General features: G+C 42.8%; 2 protein-coding genes and 1 long non-coding RNA gene across 4 annotated transcripts; 1 reads left to right on the top strand and 2 right to left on the bottom strand.

Annotated features, from left to right (window-relative positions):
• Positions 1–1908: 1908 nt before the first annotated feature.
• On the bottom strand, positions 1909–19525 carry hoxd3a (homeobox D3a). Its single transcript, XM_061792825.1, has 4 exons — positions 19352–19525; positions 5636–5695; positions 3597–4215; positions 1909–2786 (listed from the first exon to the last, which is right to left on the bottom strand). Exons 3-4 carry the CDS (start codon positions 4084–4086, stop codon positions 2044–2046), a joined length of 1233 nt encoding a protein of 410 aa, XP_061648809.1. The 5' UTR covers positions 4087–4215; positions 5636–5695; positions 19352–19525; the 3' UTR covers positions 1909–2043.
• LOC133486952 (uncharacterized) lies at positions 5638–7480 on the top strand. The gene is made up of 2 exons (XR_009791166.1): positions 5638–6293; positions 7240–7480. It is a non-coding gene; the product is annotated as an uncharacterized LOC133486952 (long non-coding RNA).
• Positions 11183–16295, bottom strand: hoxd4a (homeobox D4a). 2 transcript variants are annotated; one of them, XM_061792826.1, is made up of 3 exons: positions 16115–16295; positions 12348–12630; positions 11183–12050 (listed from the first exon to the last, which is right to left on the bottom strand). In XM_061792826.1, exons 1-3 carry the CDS (start codon positions 16262–16264, stop codon positions 11752–11754), a joined length of 732 nt encoding a protein of 243 aa, XP_061648810.1. In that variant the 5' UTR covers positions 16265–16295; the 3' UTR covers positions 11183–11751. The 2 variants fall into 2 exon arrangements, with proteins under 2 accessions (XP_061648810.1, XP_061648811.1); XM_061792827.1 differs by lacking the exon at positions 16115–16295 and having other exon boundaries at positions 12348–13413.
• Positions 19526–20063: the final 538 nt, after the last annotated feature.

The following is a 20063-nucleotide window of genomic DNA, read 5'->3' as shown; positions in this document are numbered from 1 at the left end:
TAAAATCATATTTTAATCACAATCTTGGTTTATTGGCGCATTTTACTGCATGCAATACAAATACAACCGTGACAGATCTTCCTTCTTTTTATATAAAAAAAACCCCCAAACAAACAAACAAAGGTTTAAAATGACCTATTGTATCGATACAATACAAATAGAATAGTTCATTTTAAACCTTTGATGGTATAAAACAAATCATATTGGGACTTTCCAAATATATTTCTCAAATGGAAATAATGTGCTTTGCTCGCACATAATGTTAACCAATTATTATGCTGCAGGTTCCCCCCATCGTCTTCATTTTTAGGCTGTTTAAGGAACTATTAAGATGAGCCAATATATTATTCGTGCCTTGCACAAAGCAGAGGAACGATGTACAAAAAATGGACTGCGCTATAAACTAACCTGGTTAAATAATGCACACTGTCAATTTTTAAAATTGCATTTGAAGGATAGGACTATAGTACAGACTTGATTGGCCAAATATTTTATACAGATTTGGAGATGAATTGAATCCCAAATTTGGGGGGGTGGTCAATGTACACGCTGCGTGTTTCTGCACCCCCCCCATTAAAGATTAGCCTGCTCGGTTTGAAGTGTGTTCCTTGGATTCGGAATGCAGATGCTTTGTTGGCGAGGAGGAGGAATCAGCGAGGAGTCTGAAAGCGACGAGTTTATGATTAATGAGCTTTGAAATGGCTCTCCAGGAGCAATAAAGGATGAACTGCTCTCTCTCTCTCTCTCGCATACACACACACGCACATCAGAACACGCACGCGCACGCACTTTCCCTTTCTTGCCCGTCAATACATTGCATATATGTTTTAAAATGCGCCCGTTGCAGCGCGCCGATCAATATGGATGTTGCTCATTCTCCTCTTCGCAATAATCAGGCGGTCAGTGTCGTAGAAATAAAACCCAAATGAAGATGATGCAGTAAGTCCTTCGTACCAATAAAACGTCAATCATCTCCGGGGCCTTTTATGTTTCGCTGAAATGCACTTTACATTGGATACGCTTGTGTCCCATTTATCGATCCGCTTCTCCTTTTTTCGCAAAGTCCAGTGGCGTTCAATTGGCCTCCTGGTAGCCGGCAAACGAAACAATGCATGGGCATTAGATTCATATTCGCAATGAAAACAGACGCTGCGTCGTGTAAATAAAACGGTAAAGTTTGAGCACTTTATTTACAAAATGTCCAACACAATAAAATATAACATTTCAATATCATCGGGGTCTGGTAATTTCATGAGTAACGACGGCAGACAAATGAATAAATACAAAAACCAAAATGACATGCTGGTGTGTACAATATTTGATACTTCGATAGTCTACGATTTGCTTAAGATTCCACACAAGATTAACCATGGACACATAGTGATGCTTATACACTATAAAATGTCCCATTTGTCCCCGATATACAATTAGATTTTTTTTTAATTATTTTTTTTTTGTTCAACAACCCTGTTTTGCCATCAAGTGCACTGATCTGTCCAACCTTACAAAAAAACAAAAAAAAAATACACGTATAAATACTCGCGTATAAACGATAAATAATGTGCAATCGTTAAATAATAAATAGATAAGGGCCCAAAAAACGATTATTCTATAATCATAAGAATAAATAAATACGTTGAGGAGGATGAGATCCTGACCAAAAACAAAACAAACAAAAAAAAGACAAAAACGGGACTAAAAAGTCCTTCTCACTACTGATGAGTTTCTACGTTCATCATCTACAAGTCTTACTTCAAGTCAAATATTCAGTCCCAAATGCGCATTGCACTGGATATATTTATATATTTATAAAAGAAGGAAAAAAAGAAGAAACAATAATTCTCAGACATTCCCCACTTGTTCAATAAACTGAGAGAGAGGGGGGAAAAAATACACAATAATAGGCATATCAATACTGCGATGATAATAATAATAATAATAATAATAATGCACATGACTCGCTCGGAGTTCTGAGGACGGTGAGGTAATAAAACGAGCGCGACGTAATATTGGCACACGCGGACACACACTTGTCCACTTCTATTACAAGTGCGTGAGTTTAGGCGCTTCCTGAATCCTTCCCTGAGTGGCTTGGTGCGAGGTGAGGTCCGTGTAGGTGGGGTGGGGGTCACAGGGTCCGTGGTGGTGGTTCCCCGGGATCTGGGCGGCGCAGCTGTAGTCCACGCTGGTGGACGACGGGTGGGGAAGGTGGCCCAGGTTGAAGACGGGCCCCGACGCTGGCATGGAATCCACAAAGTTCCCTCCCACGTACACGGGGCTGCCCTGCAAGTTGGCGCCGGCGAAGGTGGCGCCGCTCTGCATGCCGTGGTGCTCGTACTCGGCGTTCTGGTAGCGCTTCTGCTGGGGCATGCAGCCGCCCAGCGGGGCCGTGTAGGCGGCCAGGCCGTACATGTTCTGCTGGGGCTTGGAGAAGGGCGGAGGCGAGGGCGCGTCGTAGGCCAGCGAGTTGCCGAGCTGGCCCGAGTAGCCGATGTGATTGGGGCCGCTGAGCGGCGGGCTTCTGTCGGGGGAGTGCCCCAGGGGGGAGTGCGCGATCCCTTTGGACTTTTGGTCCTTTTTGTACTTCATCCTCCTGTTCTGGAACCAGATCTTGATCTGGCGCTCGGTCAGGTTCAGTAGATTGGCCATCTCCACTCTGCGTGGGCGGCAGAGGTAGCGGTTGAAGTGGAACTCCTTCTCCAGCTCCACCAGCTGCGCGCTGGTGTACGCGGTTCGGACCCGCTTGGACGCCGGCCCGGTCGGGCTCTTTTCGTCGCTCACCTCGCCTGCGAACAAAAACCAAGGTCGCGGACTGTGAATTTATGGATGTGTTATCACGTCAGCTCATCATGTATAGCGCACCCCTGGATCCCGAACGCACCGTTGTACACCACTGGGGTTCTTAAGGGCTGGTAGATGGTAGTTCTATATGGCATGCATGAGTAGTATATACCCTACATACCGTATAGCACCGACGACCTCTTATGGTTAATACACAGAAGCAGATGTCGCTCATATATATATATATATATATATATATATATATACAAACAATACATCACATAAAATATATCCCCGAATTTGGATAGTTTAATTATGAGGCACTTCCAAGTATCCTTTGGTTCTCATTTGGTGCTGCATAGAACTGTTGAATCATGGTTGAACCACCAAGAATGTGTGCTAAACGTGTACAAGCAAAAACATCCACATTATGATTGGAGCCTCTATTTTTTTTGTGCGTGCGCGCGCCCAATCCTAATGAGTCGTGGATTATGCAATTAGGAGTCAATGAAAATAAACTCAACTATTGTTCAATTCATTAATAAAAAAAAAAAAAAAAATTGGTGACAGAAAATACTTTCAATAATCTCAACCTTATTAAAAGTGGAGACAATTTGCAAATCTGGCACGGATTTTTTTTTTTTTTTTTTTTTTTTACAGAAACATGAATTAGCCGAACATCATTTGCATGACTGACCACACAAAATGATGCAGCGGGCCGTATCTGGCCCCCGGGCCATGAGTTTGACACATTGAAGTCTCGCCATTATGGTGTAGCATGAGTGTGACAACATGCACAAGCACCTCCATCATACCTGCAGCAGCGGGGCAGTTGTTATTTGTCTTCTGCTTGGCATTCTGCCGGGTCTCCTTCATCCACGGGAAGATCTGCTTGGTCAGGGCGGGCGACGGGTTGCTGCTCCCCGGCGGAGGCTTCTTCTTCTGGGGCGCGGAGCCGTTGGAGCCGGGCGAGGGTGGCTGCTGCTGCTGCTGCTGCTGCTGCTCCCCGACACTCGACACTTGGCTGCTGCTGCTGCTGCTGTTGCTGTTAGCGTTGTTGTTGTTGTTGTTGTTGTTGTTGTTGCTTTGGCTGCTGATTTGGCCCATGCAGTCCCCATTTAAGTCACTCTCTTTGAGGGTCAGTGGCCGGACAGCGGGGGTCTGGATGGGGCACACGGAGCCCTGGTAGTCTGCGTCGATGTTGGCCGCCGGGTAGGACTGGTGGGCGTAGTTGTACGAGTCAGTCTTGGGGTAACCGTAGCCCCCGAAGAGTCCAGAGTTGTCGTAGTATGTTGCTTTCTGCATTTTTGTTTGCTCACTCAAAGACAATCAAGCAGGGAACGTCTCTCCAATGGCATGGGTGGTGTGCTTGTGGATTATTTTATTTTTTTTCTCACGTGATTGGCCTCCCCCACTTTGGCTCCAGTCTGTCACCTATACACCCCAAAATATTTATAAACATAGATTTAGTCATATAAAGTTTTGAAAAACAAATACTTGGCAGTCAATGTGCTGATTTCCTATGATGCAAAGCCAGTTGGGCTCTTTTTTTGTTTTGTTCTGTTGGCCTCACAAAATAGTTAAAGTTTAACTCGGCCTGAAAAAAAAAAGAGCTCTGTGGGGCTCAGAAAGAAGCTGAATCAGCATTTGACACACCAACACACAATGGCCTTTTCACTAATCACAAGCTCTGACAAAGCGCGTCTTGCATTGTTCAACATGGAGAGACGCGCACACTCTCAGCCGCCTTTGGATCACGTGGTCACCGAAATAAGATGCGCTATTACTGTTAATACCAATAAATATAATGTATGTGTGTGTGAGGAGAGGGGGGGGGGTGGGGGGCACAGTTGTGTGTCGTCGGTGTGGGCGTGGTTGGCGCAATTGTATGATCATTTGTCTTGTCTCAACACACCTTGCATAATCGAATACAATTCAACACAAGAAGCCTGTCATTTGCAGCAGTGTCAAATATTGTTGCTCATATTTTGCCCGAATACATTTCAAACCCAGCAGTGCACTTTGACACCACTCATCAGAAAATAACGTTAAATCCGTCATTTGAACGAACATTGTCATTTTAGTGCTATTTGGAAATATGCAGGTGTATCCAATCAAGTCTTTTTCTTCTGCATTTATTAATTTCCTGACTTGCACACAAATGAGTAGGAGTATAAACAGTGTATGCAAATATTGAAATCGACTATTAAAGAGCAAATATTGTGGCGAATTTAGGAGCGTTTGGCGGCTCGTAATCGCCGCACTAAAGTTGCCTCGTAAATATCAAAAGCTGACTGTGGTGTATGTTGGTGGTGGTCCTCGTCGCGCTGCATAACAATTGCACCTGTCACTGTGGACCGCCGAGGCAGAATTTATGAGCGCAAATGTGCGCGTCGGACACGCAAAGCAAAAGCACACACACACACACACACACACACTGACACTCCACTCACAAGTGCAAAACAACTAAGCGTAGGTGGAAGGCAAGGGAAGGAATTTCATAATGGAGCCGAGCTGCTCTTATAAAGCGGGCCCGCTGCGGGCTGTGCAGCACAATTCGTCGGCTGCACACCACCGAGAGGATTTGCGCGCACAAAACCAAACAACCCCCAACCCCCACAAAAAAAAAAAAAAAAAAACAACAACAAACGGGCTCACGCTGAAAATTCGTCGTTTGAGTTGTACATTTTGAAGGCACGTATCTCACTGCGTTTTGTGTGTTACAGCTCCTCGAATTTTGGAGGTCAGTAATTACATTTCCATGCTTCGTGTCTGTTTAGGTCACTGCGGGTTCACTTGAACCCCAAAACAACAGCAACAAAAGGCCGTGTTTGTTGTTGTGTGTGTTACTCACCAAAATCTGCGCAAGTGTCTGCTGTGTCCTTTAAACATTCATCACCGGCCCCAGCTCGACCTGCAAAACACATCATAATATATTTTCTTACTGCAGGAATTACGATTGAATTTAAATAACACATTGTATGTGTATGAATTAATAATAATCAATCGTCTGCGTCTCATAAAACACGTGAATGCAATCAATATTTCAAACAAAAATACAAGATTTCCCCCCCCCCCCCTCTTCTTAATAGAATTTATTTTCCCTATTTAAAAGCCCAGTCTGTCACGTGATGCCTGAAAGACTCGGGGGGGAAAAAGTCCCGCGTGTGCACTTTTAATACAAAGAAGATATTTAGCAGTCATAAGCTGTTTTTTTTTTTTTTTTTTTTTTTTTTTTTTTTAAGTCGACGTTTAATGAACAACGAGGAGCGCTTTTAAAAGCTTGACGTCGAAGCCGAAAGCTGCTCCGTGCACACACGTCGCATCGGCTCCAAGAAAGTCCACGTTTAACCTTATGGGGCTTGAGCATCCAAACGCGGCTCGGACGTGGAATTACTTGTAAAGGCTGGTCGATCTCGGGCTGTTCAAGTGCTTTTGGGCCCCCTGGGCGACTAGTAGCAGACATGCTCGCCTTTTCAAGGCGCAGTGTTCCTCGCCTACGCGCTGCTACGGTAAGTTTGCTGCGCACAATGGGCCCCGACTCCCGTGTAGACACTTATTATCTCGATCAGGACACGATGGAGTCGCAAATTATTTGAAGCCCCCCCAAAAAAATTTGTAATTGTTGTGGTAAAATTGGATATTTGCTTTTAATCTGTGAAATCTAGAGCTACTGTTTTGTAAATTCCAGCCATTAAAGAAACTGAATTGTGTTTGTTTGATTTTTATTTTTTATTTTTATTTTTTTTTAAACGTGATTGAGCTTTGAATTAGGCAAAAACGCTGCGGAGAAGCAATAATGTAATAATGAAAATAAACAAATCGTAATTTTAACTTGTTTTAATTAAAGGCTAAAAATGCTGCAAAAAAATGTTAAAGGTTTCCCTTTGTCCGCGAATCCCAACCAATGACTTGAGGTTTTTTTTTTTTTTTTTTTTTTTTTTTTTTAAACAAAGCCAAGCAGCTCAAACCACATAAATCACGGCAAACGCCATTGTGACGATAAGACAACAAATTAATGTGATTTACGATCCGGGAGTCAAAAAGAAGAAAAGTGCCTTCTACTTTTTCCTTCGCCCTGGCTCGCGTGGAAATGAGCTGAAAAGTGCACCGAGTTCCGTCTCCATCATATTTGGCTTTTCCCTTCCAGAATTAAGAATCTGCCTCCCTTTTTTTTTTTTTGGGGGGGTCGGTCTGCATCCTCCATTGCACGACGACCACTTTAACGAGCGTCCTCCGCCTCCGAGTGGAATAAATCACGCGCTTGCATCAAATTAACCTGCTTAAAGGTTGCTTTTGCGCCATGCAGCTGCTTACCTGGGCGTCAATTCATCATTTACAGTAAAAAGAAAAAAGCGGATAGCGAGCTCACTCTCCGACTCCTTCCCGAATAAATCCTTCAGCTCGCCTTTTGTGTGCAGACAATGCTGTCCTAAACCTGATCTTGCTCTTTTGCAGACATTTCCATACACCAGTGGAGACAGTATTCCCGAAAGAGTGCAAGGACTCGGCTACCAATAAAAAGCCAACATTGGGTATCCTTATTTCTGCACAGCAAGGAGAGGAAAGAGGGGGAGGAAAAAAAAAAAAAAGAAAACCTCGCTGGCAATCAATCACCAAATGAAAAAGCAGGAATTCAAGTGTAAGGCCCCGTGTAGATTTGGGAACTAAACAGTAGAATATTTCGTTTTGGGGAGGAGGGGGGAGCTTTATGATGACAAATAAAGGCACTGCCCTGCGAGATGCAAGCATATTTGTTCACGTGATTGTTCTTCCTCCATCTCACCAATCCATTTGGACAGAAAGGCTGCCGTTTATTTCCTGCGCCCGAATTATTTTGGGCAGGATGAATTTCTTTCACTCCTGCAACGAAGCCAGTCGCAAAACGTGCAAGATTTAAAAAAAAAATAAAAAACAACCTTATTTTACACCCAAAAAAAAAAAAGCACGAATGTGTTATTTATGGCACACAAAATAAATCACATTATCATAGGAAGGCAACACGAAAGGTAAGGCCATTGTTCTCAAGAATGACAGGGAGAAAACAAGTGTGTCTTTCAATAACACAACGAAGGGAGGACAGCGTTTGGGATGCAGGCGAAGGTTTGGAGCGTCGGGCTTTTGTGCTCGCTGTGAAGAAAAAGATTCAGGACTGCTACTGTCGTAGCATATGTTCGCACAGGGTAATAAAAGTGAAAGATTTACAGTTTTCGCCCCCCCCCCCCCTTGCCCCCACACCTTCCTCCCCCCCTCTTTCGCCCTCCCTCACACCCTTTCAGGAATTACTGGGAATGATTTACAAGGATCCAGAAGTGTCAGCCCCGGCCAAGCTTGCACCTCTAAACAAATTTAAAAAAAAAAAACAAAAAAAACATTGCAAATACGTAGTCGATAAAAACAAAACAAATAGTAAAAAAAACATTTGGGGGGGGGGGGGGCATTTTCCAAGTGAATTTTTAAAGGCGCATCCACACTGAGCAGGCATACTGTATCGTACACACCAAACACCGCTATGCATCAAATCATAGTGGGCACACAAGGAAGATGCAGTGAATAATCGGACCTACCCGAGCATCCGCACGTTCGGATGTGTCGCTCCGGACGCTGCTGTGCTGCTTAGAGGCTATTATTGTTTTGTTTTTTTTGCCCTCTCCTTAGGAGGATCTTTTCAGTTTTTCAAGTCTAGATAGAGTCCTCGCGATTAATGACGACGCCGAGCTTCGAGGGGGGCGTTGGGGACCTGCATTAATTATCGGGCCGGTCACGTGATCTCAGAGAGAGGGGGGTGGTGGTGGTAGTGCGGGGGGGGGGGGGGGAATCTTATAGCGAGATGGTGTCAGCGTGGCTTTTTCTGCTAATGCGCCCCAAAAAGACGACGCACTGTGTTGTTGTCAAGAGAAGGAAGGCGGAGGGAAAGAAGCGGAGCGTGAGGCAGCGTCAAAAATGGCCGGATGGTGATCAGCAGCAGCAGCAGCAGCAGCAGCAGCGGCAGCCTTGGCGCATGCTTGTTCTTCCCGGCAGCGGTTGCGGCTGTCATTGGAAGTGGCACGGCGCCTATGGCTGCCATTTATTGGTGCGCGCACATGTAGGTCAGCGCGGCTGCTCACCCCAACATGTGCAGTCCAATCACACCCTTTGCTATTCAATCATATGCGAATATTAATGGGGCGCGCGGCATCCATCCGTCCTCAGCATCCATCGTGATGCGTTCAAGGACATCACTTTGATTTTATTTGAAGGCAGACGAACGCACAAGAGAGCCTGAATTGCATGGTGGATGTGTGTGTATGTTCTTGTTCGAGGCCTTTTGTGTGATATTGATAGGAGCTGCAAGATCTTTTCCGACAAATAATAATAATTGGTGTCATATGAAATCATCTTGAATATGGCATAGTTTATTCATAGATGCATGTTCAATTTGGAGCATTTTCACTGCAGTTTGGGCAGTATTACAAAATGAATGAGTCATCTCCCCGTTTACACTGTTGTGATTTTACAGCAAATAATCACATCCCAATTGAAATAAAATGCATTTTATCAAGCCATATTTAAAAATAAATAAATAAATAAAAAACAGAAAAGTACTGTGTCCTTTACCATGTGGCAGAATTATTGAATAGTCCTCATCGTGAATTATTATTGCTATTTTTGAGGCATTTAGTTTCATTAATATATATATATATATATATATATATATACAATTGTTTTGGGGAGTACAACAAATAGCCTCGCTTCGTGCACTACACTTGGAGGAGGGGGGGGGGGGGGGGGGGGGGAGTGAAATGACGTTCATGCGAATGTCGTTCATCTAAAGTGCATGAGTTTAATTGTAAACTAGTGCTTCCCAGTTCACTTTGACTGGAAGCAAACTTCACTCCTCTCAAACCAAATCAAAATATAATTTGACTTAAAAAACATTTTCACTTCAAGCCAAAGGGTTTTTGTGTCATGTGGCACTTTCTGTCCCCCCCCCCACCCACACACACCCTCCCACCCCCTCAAACAAAAAAATCTTGTTTTAGGTGAGTGAATGTGTTGTTTTGACTGCTTTTGTATTTCGGAAGGAAGCATAAAAGAAGCAAGGGCAAAAATGAAAGGAGGAAGAAAAGAATGAAATAAGGACAATAAGTCCGGATCAGCGTTGAAGTTAAGACTGCGCATAAGAGATGAAACGGGTTCTCATTGTGTAAAATTTGATCTTGCAGCAATTGAGTGGGTTTTATCGTATCTTCTCCAAATGTATGCAATTCGGAATGAATTAACTCGCTTCCTTGTTATGATTTTTTTTTTTGTCCACGTTTAGACGTTTATGCTTGAAAGCAGCCAAAAGGCGCACATTTGTGGAATGTTTTCTAAAAGCGCCCGTGCATGTGGCACCGTGGCGTCAAAATCAAATCCAAATACAAATAATGAATGGTAAATATTGTTTTGTAAGTGAAGCTTACAAACATTTTTAAAAAATTACAAATCATCCATCCATTGCATACTTATTTATTTTCTTTTGGAATGGTTGAATTGATTGAATGAAATCAGACACTTTTCCCTTTCCGACATCATTTAAATGCATAATCAGTAGAAATCTTTATTTGTTTCCAATATACTTCTCACATCCCGATGCACAAATACAAGGTAGAAAGCATGTACAAAAATAAGACCGGTAAAAGACATTGCATGTCGACAATGACGCCTATATCGGAACATCAGATATATATGCTGTGCCTTTTTTTTTGGGTGGGGGGGGATAGAAAGAAGTCCGCTGGAGAAGTCACGCACCGACTCGCTTTGAATGCTTCGAATGCTTGTTTGTGAGGGCGAAAAAGGAGAAAATGCAGCTTGTCCGGCCGGGTCAGGGGTGTCGGGGGTCAGCCCTTGCGGCTGCAGCGTGTCCCCTGAATGAACCTGCCACCAACCTTCGCCCAAAAAACGATCATCTCCACGGGCTGGGAGAGCTTCTGGGCCTTCGCTTGTCTTCAGACAATGGCGGTTAAAAAATGAAATCAAATCTCTCTTTTTTTTTTAAATTATTATTATTATTATTATTATTATTTTAAATAAAACCTGAAACGACACCCCCACTGCTTTTGTGTAACTAAAGAACGCAAAATACATTCTCACATTAAACTAAGACGAAACTTGAGATAAAGCCATGCGCAAACGTATAATTCCAAAAGGTTACTGAAGCAATAGCATTCATGTCATCGTGCGCGCGCCAGCGGTACACGAAAATGTACACTTTTTAAGCAAATAAATAAAATTAAACATTCACCTAAATATCCGCAATATTTCAAACAAATTCGATGTCATGCAGGAAGAATTAAAAAAATAAATTGGCATGCCAGAAAAGGGAAAATATCAACAAAGAAGAATGGCTATTCGTATAAGGAATGCTTGGGAGGAAATACTTAAAAGGAAAAATGCTTCTTATCGTACAAAATAAGTTAAAACAAACGTAACGAAGTAAGAACGAAATGTATGAGTTGCTTTCCTGCTTGCAATTTTTTTTTTCCTTCAAGTGAATTGTGCATTACTGAGAGAGGAGCTTTTTCTTTTTTTTATTTTTTTTTTTATTTTTTGCATGTGTGTCATTTGAACGAATGGCATCCCTGTGCTAAATAAAGCTACTTAAGCCTATAAGACCGCGTGAATCCGCGACAGACGACACTGTTAAATCCACAAAAAGTGGATGTCCTCACAGAGCCCCCCGCCCCCCAATCAAAAAAATAAAATCAAAATCAAAACAAAAAAATGTTTGCTTGAATTGGTGGTGCCTGTTTGCCGGAAGTATGTCGGACCTCTGCGGTAAAATACTGATTTATTTATGTATTTATTATTATTTTAATATCTTAGGCTAAGGTCAATACTGATTTGTTGTTTTTTTTTTGTTAAATAAAAAATAGTAAAAAAAAACCAAAACAAAAAAACGAGTTCACTCCATGCAAAAAGTCCGATGCAAGTGAATTTCTTCTTTGTTTATAAGGAGGTGATGTCAATGTGGTTGTCCTTGTGGAGGCTTTGCAGGTGGCCGGGGCTCGGCACCGACCTGCCCTTAGTGTTCGGCAGTTTGTGGTCCTTCTTCCACTTCATCCTCCTGTTCTGGAACCAAATTTTAATCTGCCTCTCGGACAGGCAAAGCGTGTGTGCGATCTCGATGCGGCGCCTTCTGGTCAGGTAGCGGTTAAAGTGGAACTCCTTCTCCAGCTCCAGAACTTGCTGCCGCGTGTAAGCGGTTCTCGAGCGTTTGGGCTCGGAACCTGTGTAATCCGGGTTCACTGCAAGGGGGGAAAAAAAACAACAACCCAAAAAAAAAGAGCATTATTATTTAGGAAGCGAAATGTGAAAAGTGTTGTTGTTGTTTTGGTTTATTTTTTTCTCCACGCACAAATAAAAGGCAACGCCAGCCAGCCTTGAGCTTTTTAGACGCTCGCCTGTTTCGCGGCCTGTCCCCCCAGCTATCAAATTTACGACTCGTGTAATTGGCAAGGCCTTTCAAAGGCTCCCATAAACATTACACCGCATGATCTCCGAAGTACGGCGGCGCGTCACGCGCGCGTAAAAGGCGAGCTTACCCGTGGTGACGTGCACTTTCTTCATCCAGGGGTAAACTACCGCGGACTGCTTTCCTTGGATGCCGTTCGGGCTCTTTGTGTTCCGCTGTCCACACGTCCTGGCTGCGGCCACGTGGGCCGAGTCGCCCGGCTCTGTCTGTGCGCCGTAGGGGCTCGACCGGCCGGCTGTGTCGTGGACGTGACCCCGCGGCTGCACCGGAGACTCCTGCACTGAGTTGCAGCCGAACGCTTGCTCGGTGTAGTTCTCGCGTGGGTAGATCGCCGGGTGCTGAAAGTCAGTGTCCTGCGAGGGGTTGAAGTAGTCCGAGCCCTGCTCAGGTATGTAGTTATTCTGCGAATATTCCTCGCAGGGAGGAAATTTGGGGTCCACATATTTGGAGTTCACCATATACGAAGTCATGGCCATTAATTTGTGAAGGTAGAAAATACTAATTTTTCTCCAGTTGTCTTTTTTCCTCCCTCCATAAAGCCCTCCTACTTTGGTGTCAACTGAATAAAGTTAGCGGACCATGTGACCGTGCGGGCCAATGGAGGTGACGCTGCTGCTCGCACGGGTAAACATACAACTAAAGAGCAATTTCATCCTCTCCAAATATGCCCCTAATTAGACTCCTGCAGGAAAAATAAACCTTCAGACATCTGCTTGCTCGCACGTCTGCAAAATTAAGGTCCACACACCCCCCCCCCCCCCCCCCGAGAGAACAAAACCACTTTATTCCTCTCATTTAATGCTAAAAAAGAACGAGAGTAAAGCAACCAACAAGCTCTGCAGCCCTCATGTGAGCTTTTGAAAAGCGACAAAGAAGAAGCCCCCTGCTATAAAAGCAGAGTGAGGACAATTGATGGCGACTGTCTTTGTCAAGGGGGGGGGGGGGGGGGGGGGTCATCCAAAAGTTACACCAAGCTCATCCCTTCATCTTCTGCTGCCATGCCACGCAAACAATTGGCCGCCTCTGGGAATCATTCATTAAGCCGAGAAACAAGAGCAGGGGAGGCGTGTGCGATGTTTGCCTTAATCCGAGGATGTCAATACATCGCAGTCTTTTCATCGACCATATACTCCCCTAGAATCGAATCTGTGACTGGACTTTCATCACACAAATTCGGTTCTACAGGGTATATATAGACGACGGGAGGCGTCACTGGTGTAACAACAATAACAACAAAAGCAACAACAGCTGATCTTGCAAGTCTCGAGAGCCAAGTCATGCAAACGTCTTCATTTGGAAACTTTTTTTTTTTCCCCATAGACTTCCTTCCGGTGTGTGTGTGTGTGTGTGTGTGTTTTCCTGCAATTTGCCTGGTGATAATGACCCAGTTATTCAGGCTTCTTCTTGACATTCCTCTCAATTATAAATGTCAAGGGTGGGTTTGGGGGTGGGGGGGGGGGGGGGGGGGGGGGTTAGAATAGTCTTTTAAATATGTTTGACTTTTCGGATGTCTCTTTTGGAATATGAATGCAACAATTTATGGACCTCTTCTAATTAGGTTTTACTGTCATTTAGATTTTAGACAGCCTTCAAATGGTGTCATATTCCATCTAATGTGGGTTTGATTTCATTTTTTAAAAGCAGAAATCCTACAAATGTTGCCAACTTCAGGTTGAATCAAATTGCTGTCCAACATAATAGTGCAACAACGAGTTAACCTCTTTATATTTAAAGTTGGCATTTGAGTTCATTTCCATAGCTAATTTAGGTTTTATTTAACATTTTTATAATGCAGAAATGCCTCAAATCGTGCCAAATTTCCTTCAGTATTAATCAAATCTATCAGAATTACTCATGCAAAAATCACTTCATCTCTTTACATTCAAATTTAGCATTGGAGCTCATTTCCTGTAGTTGTTTTATTTCATTTTTTTTTAAATCCAGAAGCCAAATTTCCCTCAGCATAAATTAAATCTCTATCCAACTTCATAATGCAACAATATATTCACTTCATTAAAATTCAAAGTTAGCATTTGACTTGTTTTCCTATAGCTAATTTGGGTTCTATTCATTTGTTATAATGCAAAAAAATCCTCCAAATGGTGCCAAATATTTCTCAAGACACACCAAAAAAATCAAAGTAAAACTTCTATATAGTCCTCAAATGTGGTTCTGGGTACTCTTTAGCACCACTTCTTAGTAGTTCTATATAGAACCAATCATAATCCAATGGTAATTATAACCTTTGAGGGACTCCACGATGCTATATAGAAGTTTCAGCTTCCTAAAGAACCAGCCAAGTACCGCTGAAGAACCCCAATGGGGTGTAATGGAACTAGGATTCCAATTGAGATACTCTGAAGCACCTTTATTTTTTGGGATTGTAAATGAAATCTCCAGCCATGTAACTCAACCTTAATGCAGCTTTTTTTTTTTTTTTTTTTTTTTTTTTCTTCCCACAGGCTAAGGAGGTCACACCAAATCATTTCCCAAAGTAACCCCCCCCCCCCAAAAAAAAAAATATATATTTCTCAGCCCCTCTGACAGCTGAAAGGGGGCATAACTTGACCAATTCCCTTTTAGCCATTAACTATAAGCTCAGTGGCAGCTACTTAAACAGCTCTGCATCCAAGCTTTCACTCTTACTGATTAATTATTGTATAGAGCAAATGAACCTTTATATATATATATATATATATATATATATATATATATATTGTCATGTTGATCCAGTGGGTGATCAAAATACAAATTTGAAGTCAACGTGAATGTTGTGCCCACAGAGAATTACATTGCAATTAATGTGACTTTCACTGGAAGGAAAAAAACACCAGCAGGTTATATCTATCCATATACCAAGTAATGATAATAATTTTGCCGCCAAATACTCTTTAAAAAAAATAAAATAAAAAGATGCTAAGTAAAATTTCTTGAATGAACAAATTAAAAGCAGGATCAACGTGATGAAACTTTGCAGGGCGTCACAAACTTCGTTCCCAGTTGTTTTAAGCCTGTGTATAAATGTGAAAAAGATGCACCAGTAATTGCACCAATGTGTGTGCGTGTGTTTGTGAGACAGCCTGACCTGCCTTTCACCTTGGCCGCCAGGCCAGCACTTGAGACGGGTCAAAGCCCAAATGCAGCACAAAAGAATGAAACAGTCAGCGTTTTTCAACTCAACACTCAGAGGAAGTGTTTTGGCCTCTTTTTCACTCGGCACTATTTCAGGGATTTCTACATTTGAAGAGCTCAAAATACCACCGTACAGAGAGCAGAATTATTTTATATCACATTTAGACACTTTGTTCAATTAAGTCAACAAGCTACAATGCTAAATTCGAAACATAGCAGTGCGTATAATGTAATTTAGATGTGTTTTCCGATGTGGTCAAATGTTCATCAGGCCTTTGGAGCTGTAGGCCACATGTGACAAATATTTATGATCATTTAATAATAATGTGATTTTGATTTATTTATTATTCTTTTTTAATTTCTCGGTGCTAAATTCATACCGTTCAAAAGCAGAACGTGCATGTACGGGAGAAGCAACGCATGCATAAGTTTAGTTGATCATCAGAAAAACTCAGCTGTGATTTTTCAACAAGAAATTTACATATTTAAGGCCACGCGTTAAATTTAAATCAAATTCGAAATAGAAAAAAAAAAATCCCCATTAAAAAAAAAAAAAAAAAAAAGTCATGCCGAACGTCATCTCCGGAAGCCCCCACTCCATTCCCCCCACGGCAGCCGCCCCCCATTTTCCACGCAGGAAACGGCGTTAGGTATGTGTGACATCATAAGGCCATACAGCAAAGGATTTAAAAAAAGCCGTCTTACCGCAGTGCCAGCGACACACACACCACCATCACCTCCACAAGCTCCACGGCCGACGCGCAGCCGGCCGAGCTTGCTCCTCTCCGGCCCATCTGGAGCAGCTCGCCGATACACAATGACAATTATATTTTGTCTTGTCAAGCCACGGGCCATAAAGCAAACTTTAATGGCGTCACGTGTTTCCTCTCAGCCACTCAGGAGAGCGCGCGCGCGCGCCCATAAATAACCCTCCAAAGTTGCACTTCCGCAATCATGGCGGTGAGGCTACACGGCAGGCAAGGAAGGAAGGAAGGAAGGAAGGAAGGAGGGAGGGAGGGAGGTCACAATTGTCGTGACACCACTGGCAACACGTGTGCACTGAAATGGACACCTTCCATTTAAGCAACCCTAAAAATCATAGTCATATATTATTATCAATTATCTTATTATTATTATTATTACAATTCTTATTAATTAGTAGGATTCAAAAATGTGTCATGAAATGGACATTTCATTTAAGCACCCCTAAAAAAATAATATAATTTTGTCCATTTTTTTTTTTTTTTTTTTTTTTTGTCTGAGTTTGCTGTCACATTTCTGTCGGGCCAGTGATGCATTACTTGTGCACTCACTGTAGTAGTCTCGCCACGCTGCACTATTTGCACATCTGTTGTTGACCAATACTGGCCACTCATGCCAGAGTAGATTCTGCTCCATTTGCACATTGATTCAGGAGTATCTGCAACATTTGCACAATCAACATTGTCACAGATTATCGCACTACTCGCCGTTTGCACAATGGTCATTGCACCGGACTATTGCAATATTAGTCATTCGAACTGCTCTAGGTGCTAGAGGACTCTGCATCTTTTTGCACAATTGTCCAAAAAAAAATACAAAATTGTACCGGCATTACCAGATAACTACAACTGTCTGTTGTCGTACTAGAGCGACAAATTTCTTGCGTGTTTTTTGGACATACTTGGCAAATAAAGATGATTCTGATTCTAGCATTTAATTTATATGTATTTATTTTGTATTATTACTATTATTATTGTTAAATTAGCATGATTCAAAAATATGTCGTGAAATGGACAATTCATTTAAGCACCCCTAAAAAAAGTAATATAATTTTGTCAATTATATTTATTATTACTACATTTTATTTTTATGGTTATTTTGTATTATTATTATTATAGTAGGATTTTTAAAAAATGCATCATGAAATGGACAATTCATTTAAGCACCCCTAAAATATTATTAGCAGTAGTAGTAGTAGGCATGACTTACAGTATGTCAGTGTTTCACGTTTACTGAGCCAATTTTAGAAAAATCTCACTGCACACCACCAAAGGACAAAATGATAAAATAATGATCATCTCGTCCCAATTGAATCACAAATGTACTTAGCGTGCAATCTGGGCCTGCTTCCGAGGAACCCGTGGCAACAGGTGGATACACGGCTTAACTGTACCTTCTGCCATCTAGTGGAAGAGCTTTTCATCCTTCTGCCTGTCATTATAAGTCGCTACCATAGATAGACGAACAAAGATACATTATTTGGAGTAAATGCATAGTACTTTTCGGAGCGATTAAGTGACATTGGAATGCCAAGAATTGAGCATAATTTCCCGAGGCGCACTGATTTCAGTCATGTTAGTCACCCCAAAACGGTGACGCCATTCATGCTTCAGCCAATTCTCCTGTTCCCTGTGATGCTGCTGGTGGTGATGATGATGATGATATCAGGCGCTATAGTTTGTATATTGCACTATACCTCCCTAATTGCCTTTGCTCTAAATTGCTCTAAACTTCAAAATCTCAACCACAATAATAAACCTCGAGTTAAATAAATACACCGCTGACGACATCAATCCAAAGTGTAACCTGTTTTAAAGCTGCTGTCATGCAACACAAGTCCAACATAAATATGGCCAGTGACCGTCCCCAAACCTCCTTTGAGGAAAAAGGCAAGCGAATGTAGTCATGTGACAGAGCTTCCCAGCCAATCAGAGCGCCGCTCCATTGGAAACCGAGGCTGATTGTTGAGCAACACCGCCTTCTGCTGGTTGCTGCTGGATTGCACCTCCTCTTTTCCTCCCCTCCCTCCCTCTCTCTCTCTCTCTCTCTCTCCTCCCCACATCCAAAAGGTATTGAGTGGGACGTGATGCGAGGAGCATGCTACAGGGGGCACCTGTTCGAAATCGAAATTAACTTCTACTTTATTTCGTTGAGTCTTTCTATGGAGTTTTCTTTCTTGCTGTTTGCAGGGGCTGACTTGAGTCTTGAGATTGCTGCAGTGCAGTGTCTGAAACCTTTACAGGCCTTTGTGGTCAAAAGATGTCTCACTGAGCATTCAACTAAAAACGTCTCATAGATATTTCAACAACAAAAAAACAAACAAAAACCTATTACACTGCAAATATTGTGTTTCAGTCAAACAGTGAATCCACGTTTCCGCATTTACTAAGAGCAAATTGCAATCTCTAAGGATATTTGCAAGTTCTTTGTATGGCATGTGGATGTAATCAAAGACTAATACGAATATAGAAGCAGAATTCATATTTAAGGGCAGAAAGATGGCGTGAATATGTGTGTGTGTGTGTGTCTGCAGGCTACTATAGTGCTGGTGTGTGTGCTGTTCTCGCAGCCTCCATTTTGCCGCATTGCAGTGAGGCTGTAAATACTTTCGCAGCTGCCTGTCAGGCCGCACTGAAATACTGTCTTTGTTCACTCGGGCCCCCATCTCCATGCATGCAGCTGAAGAGCAGCAGCGAGGGGAAAACGTACACTTCCTCCACAGCATAGAGAAGACATGCACGGGTGTGTATTAATATGAAGCAAAACGGGACGACAGTATTTGGGACGTCGCAATTTGCAAGACGGTTCGTCTGTTTGTACACTAAAAGCAAAAAGGTGCTCCTGGATTTACACTGAATGCACACGTGAACTCATTTGGAATGCATGTCTTAACATTTGTCATGACAGGAGAAATCACTTGCAGCCAAAGAAAGCTCTCAGACAGAAGCAATCGATTGCTAAACGCATACACTGTATTGCGTGCGACGTTGTCAGAAATGCTCCTTGTTTCTTCCTTGATTAAAATGACGCTTGCACATTATTTCCCCCAAATATGATGATTATTAGCTCATCCGCAGTGCGTTCAAACGAACTCACATGCTCTGATTGGCATGACTAGTGCAACAGGGAGGTGTCAAACACACAGTCGTGACCCAAAAAAAAAAACAAAAAACAACTTACAAATCGATGGCGGATAATCCATGTTTCGTCGTCGACGTTGGATCTTCAGCGGTGGAAAGTCGCAGAAGTTGACGCTCCTGCACGCGCGCACACTTGCGATCGCACCTCGATCAAGCGAGCAGACCGACTGGCAATTTTTACAGAAAGCTCCACCGCGTCGTATTGGTTTGGAGATCATCGAGACGCAGAATGAGGTGATGGGGAGAGGAGGGGGACATGGGAGGGGGACCGGGGGGGGGGGGGGGGGGGGGCGAGGGGGGGCTTGCTTGCTTGCCTGCCTGTCTGCATGGGAAATGAGCAAAAGAGCCATGAAAACGTTTGCTGCCTCGCGCACATGACCTGTGGCATCCAATGACAGGCCATAGAAGCACATAAAAGCGTCTAGTGCCAAGTTGTAAATTGTCCTCTCACAAAAAAAGGAATTTCCACCGCAGTAACTCTTCCTATTTTTTGGGCGCATAAAGGCGAGGGGCCCCGCCAACCTCCTTTGCTCCTTTCGCTGCGTAAAGAGCTACAAAATCTACCACTTCCCACTAGAAATGCATATCCTGAGCCTAACAGTAAAATGGCCTCAGTCATATTTCAACGTTTTCGGAAAACAAGAAAAAAAAAACAACAGCAGCAAGTAAGAATCCAGTTATACCTCGATTCAGCCTCGACCTGGTTGATTGAGAATCTACACAGATATTGGGGAGAAAAGGAAACAAAAAAA

The sequence above is a fragment of the Phyllopteryx taeniolatus genome, chromosome 12 (assembly GCF_024500385.1).
Source record: "Phyllopteryx taeniolatus isolate TA_2022b chromosome 12, UOR_Ptae_1.2, whole genome shotgun sequence".
Taxonomy (NCBI): domain Eukaryota; kingdom Metazoa; phylum Chordata; class Actinopteri; order Syngnathiformes; family Syngnathidae; genus Phyllopteryx; species Phyllopteryx taeniolatus.
The sequence above is the reverse complement of the archived record's forward strand: the minus strand, read 5'-3'. Positions and strand labels throughout refer to the sequence as shown.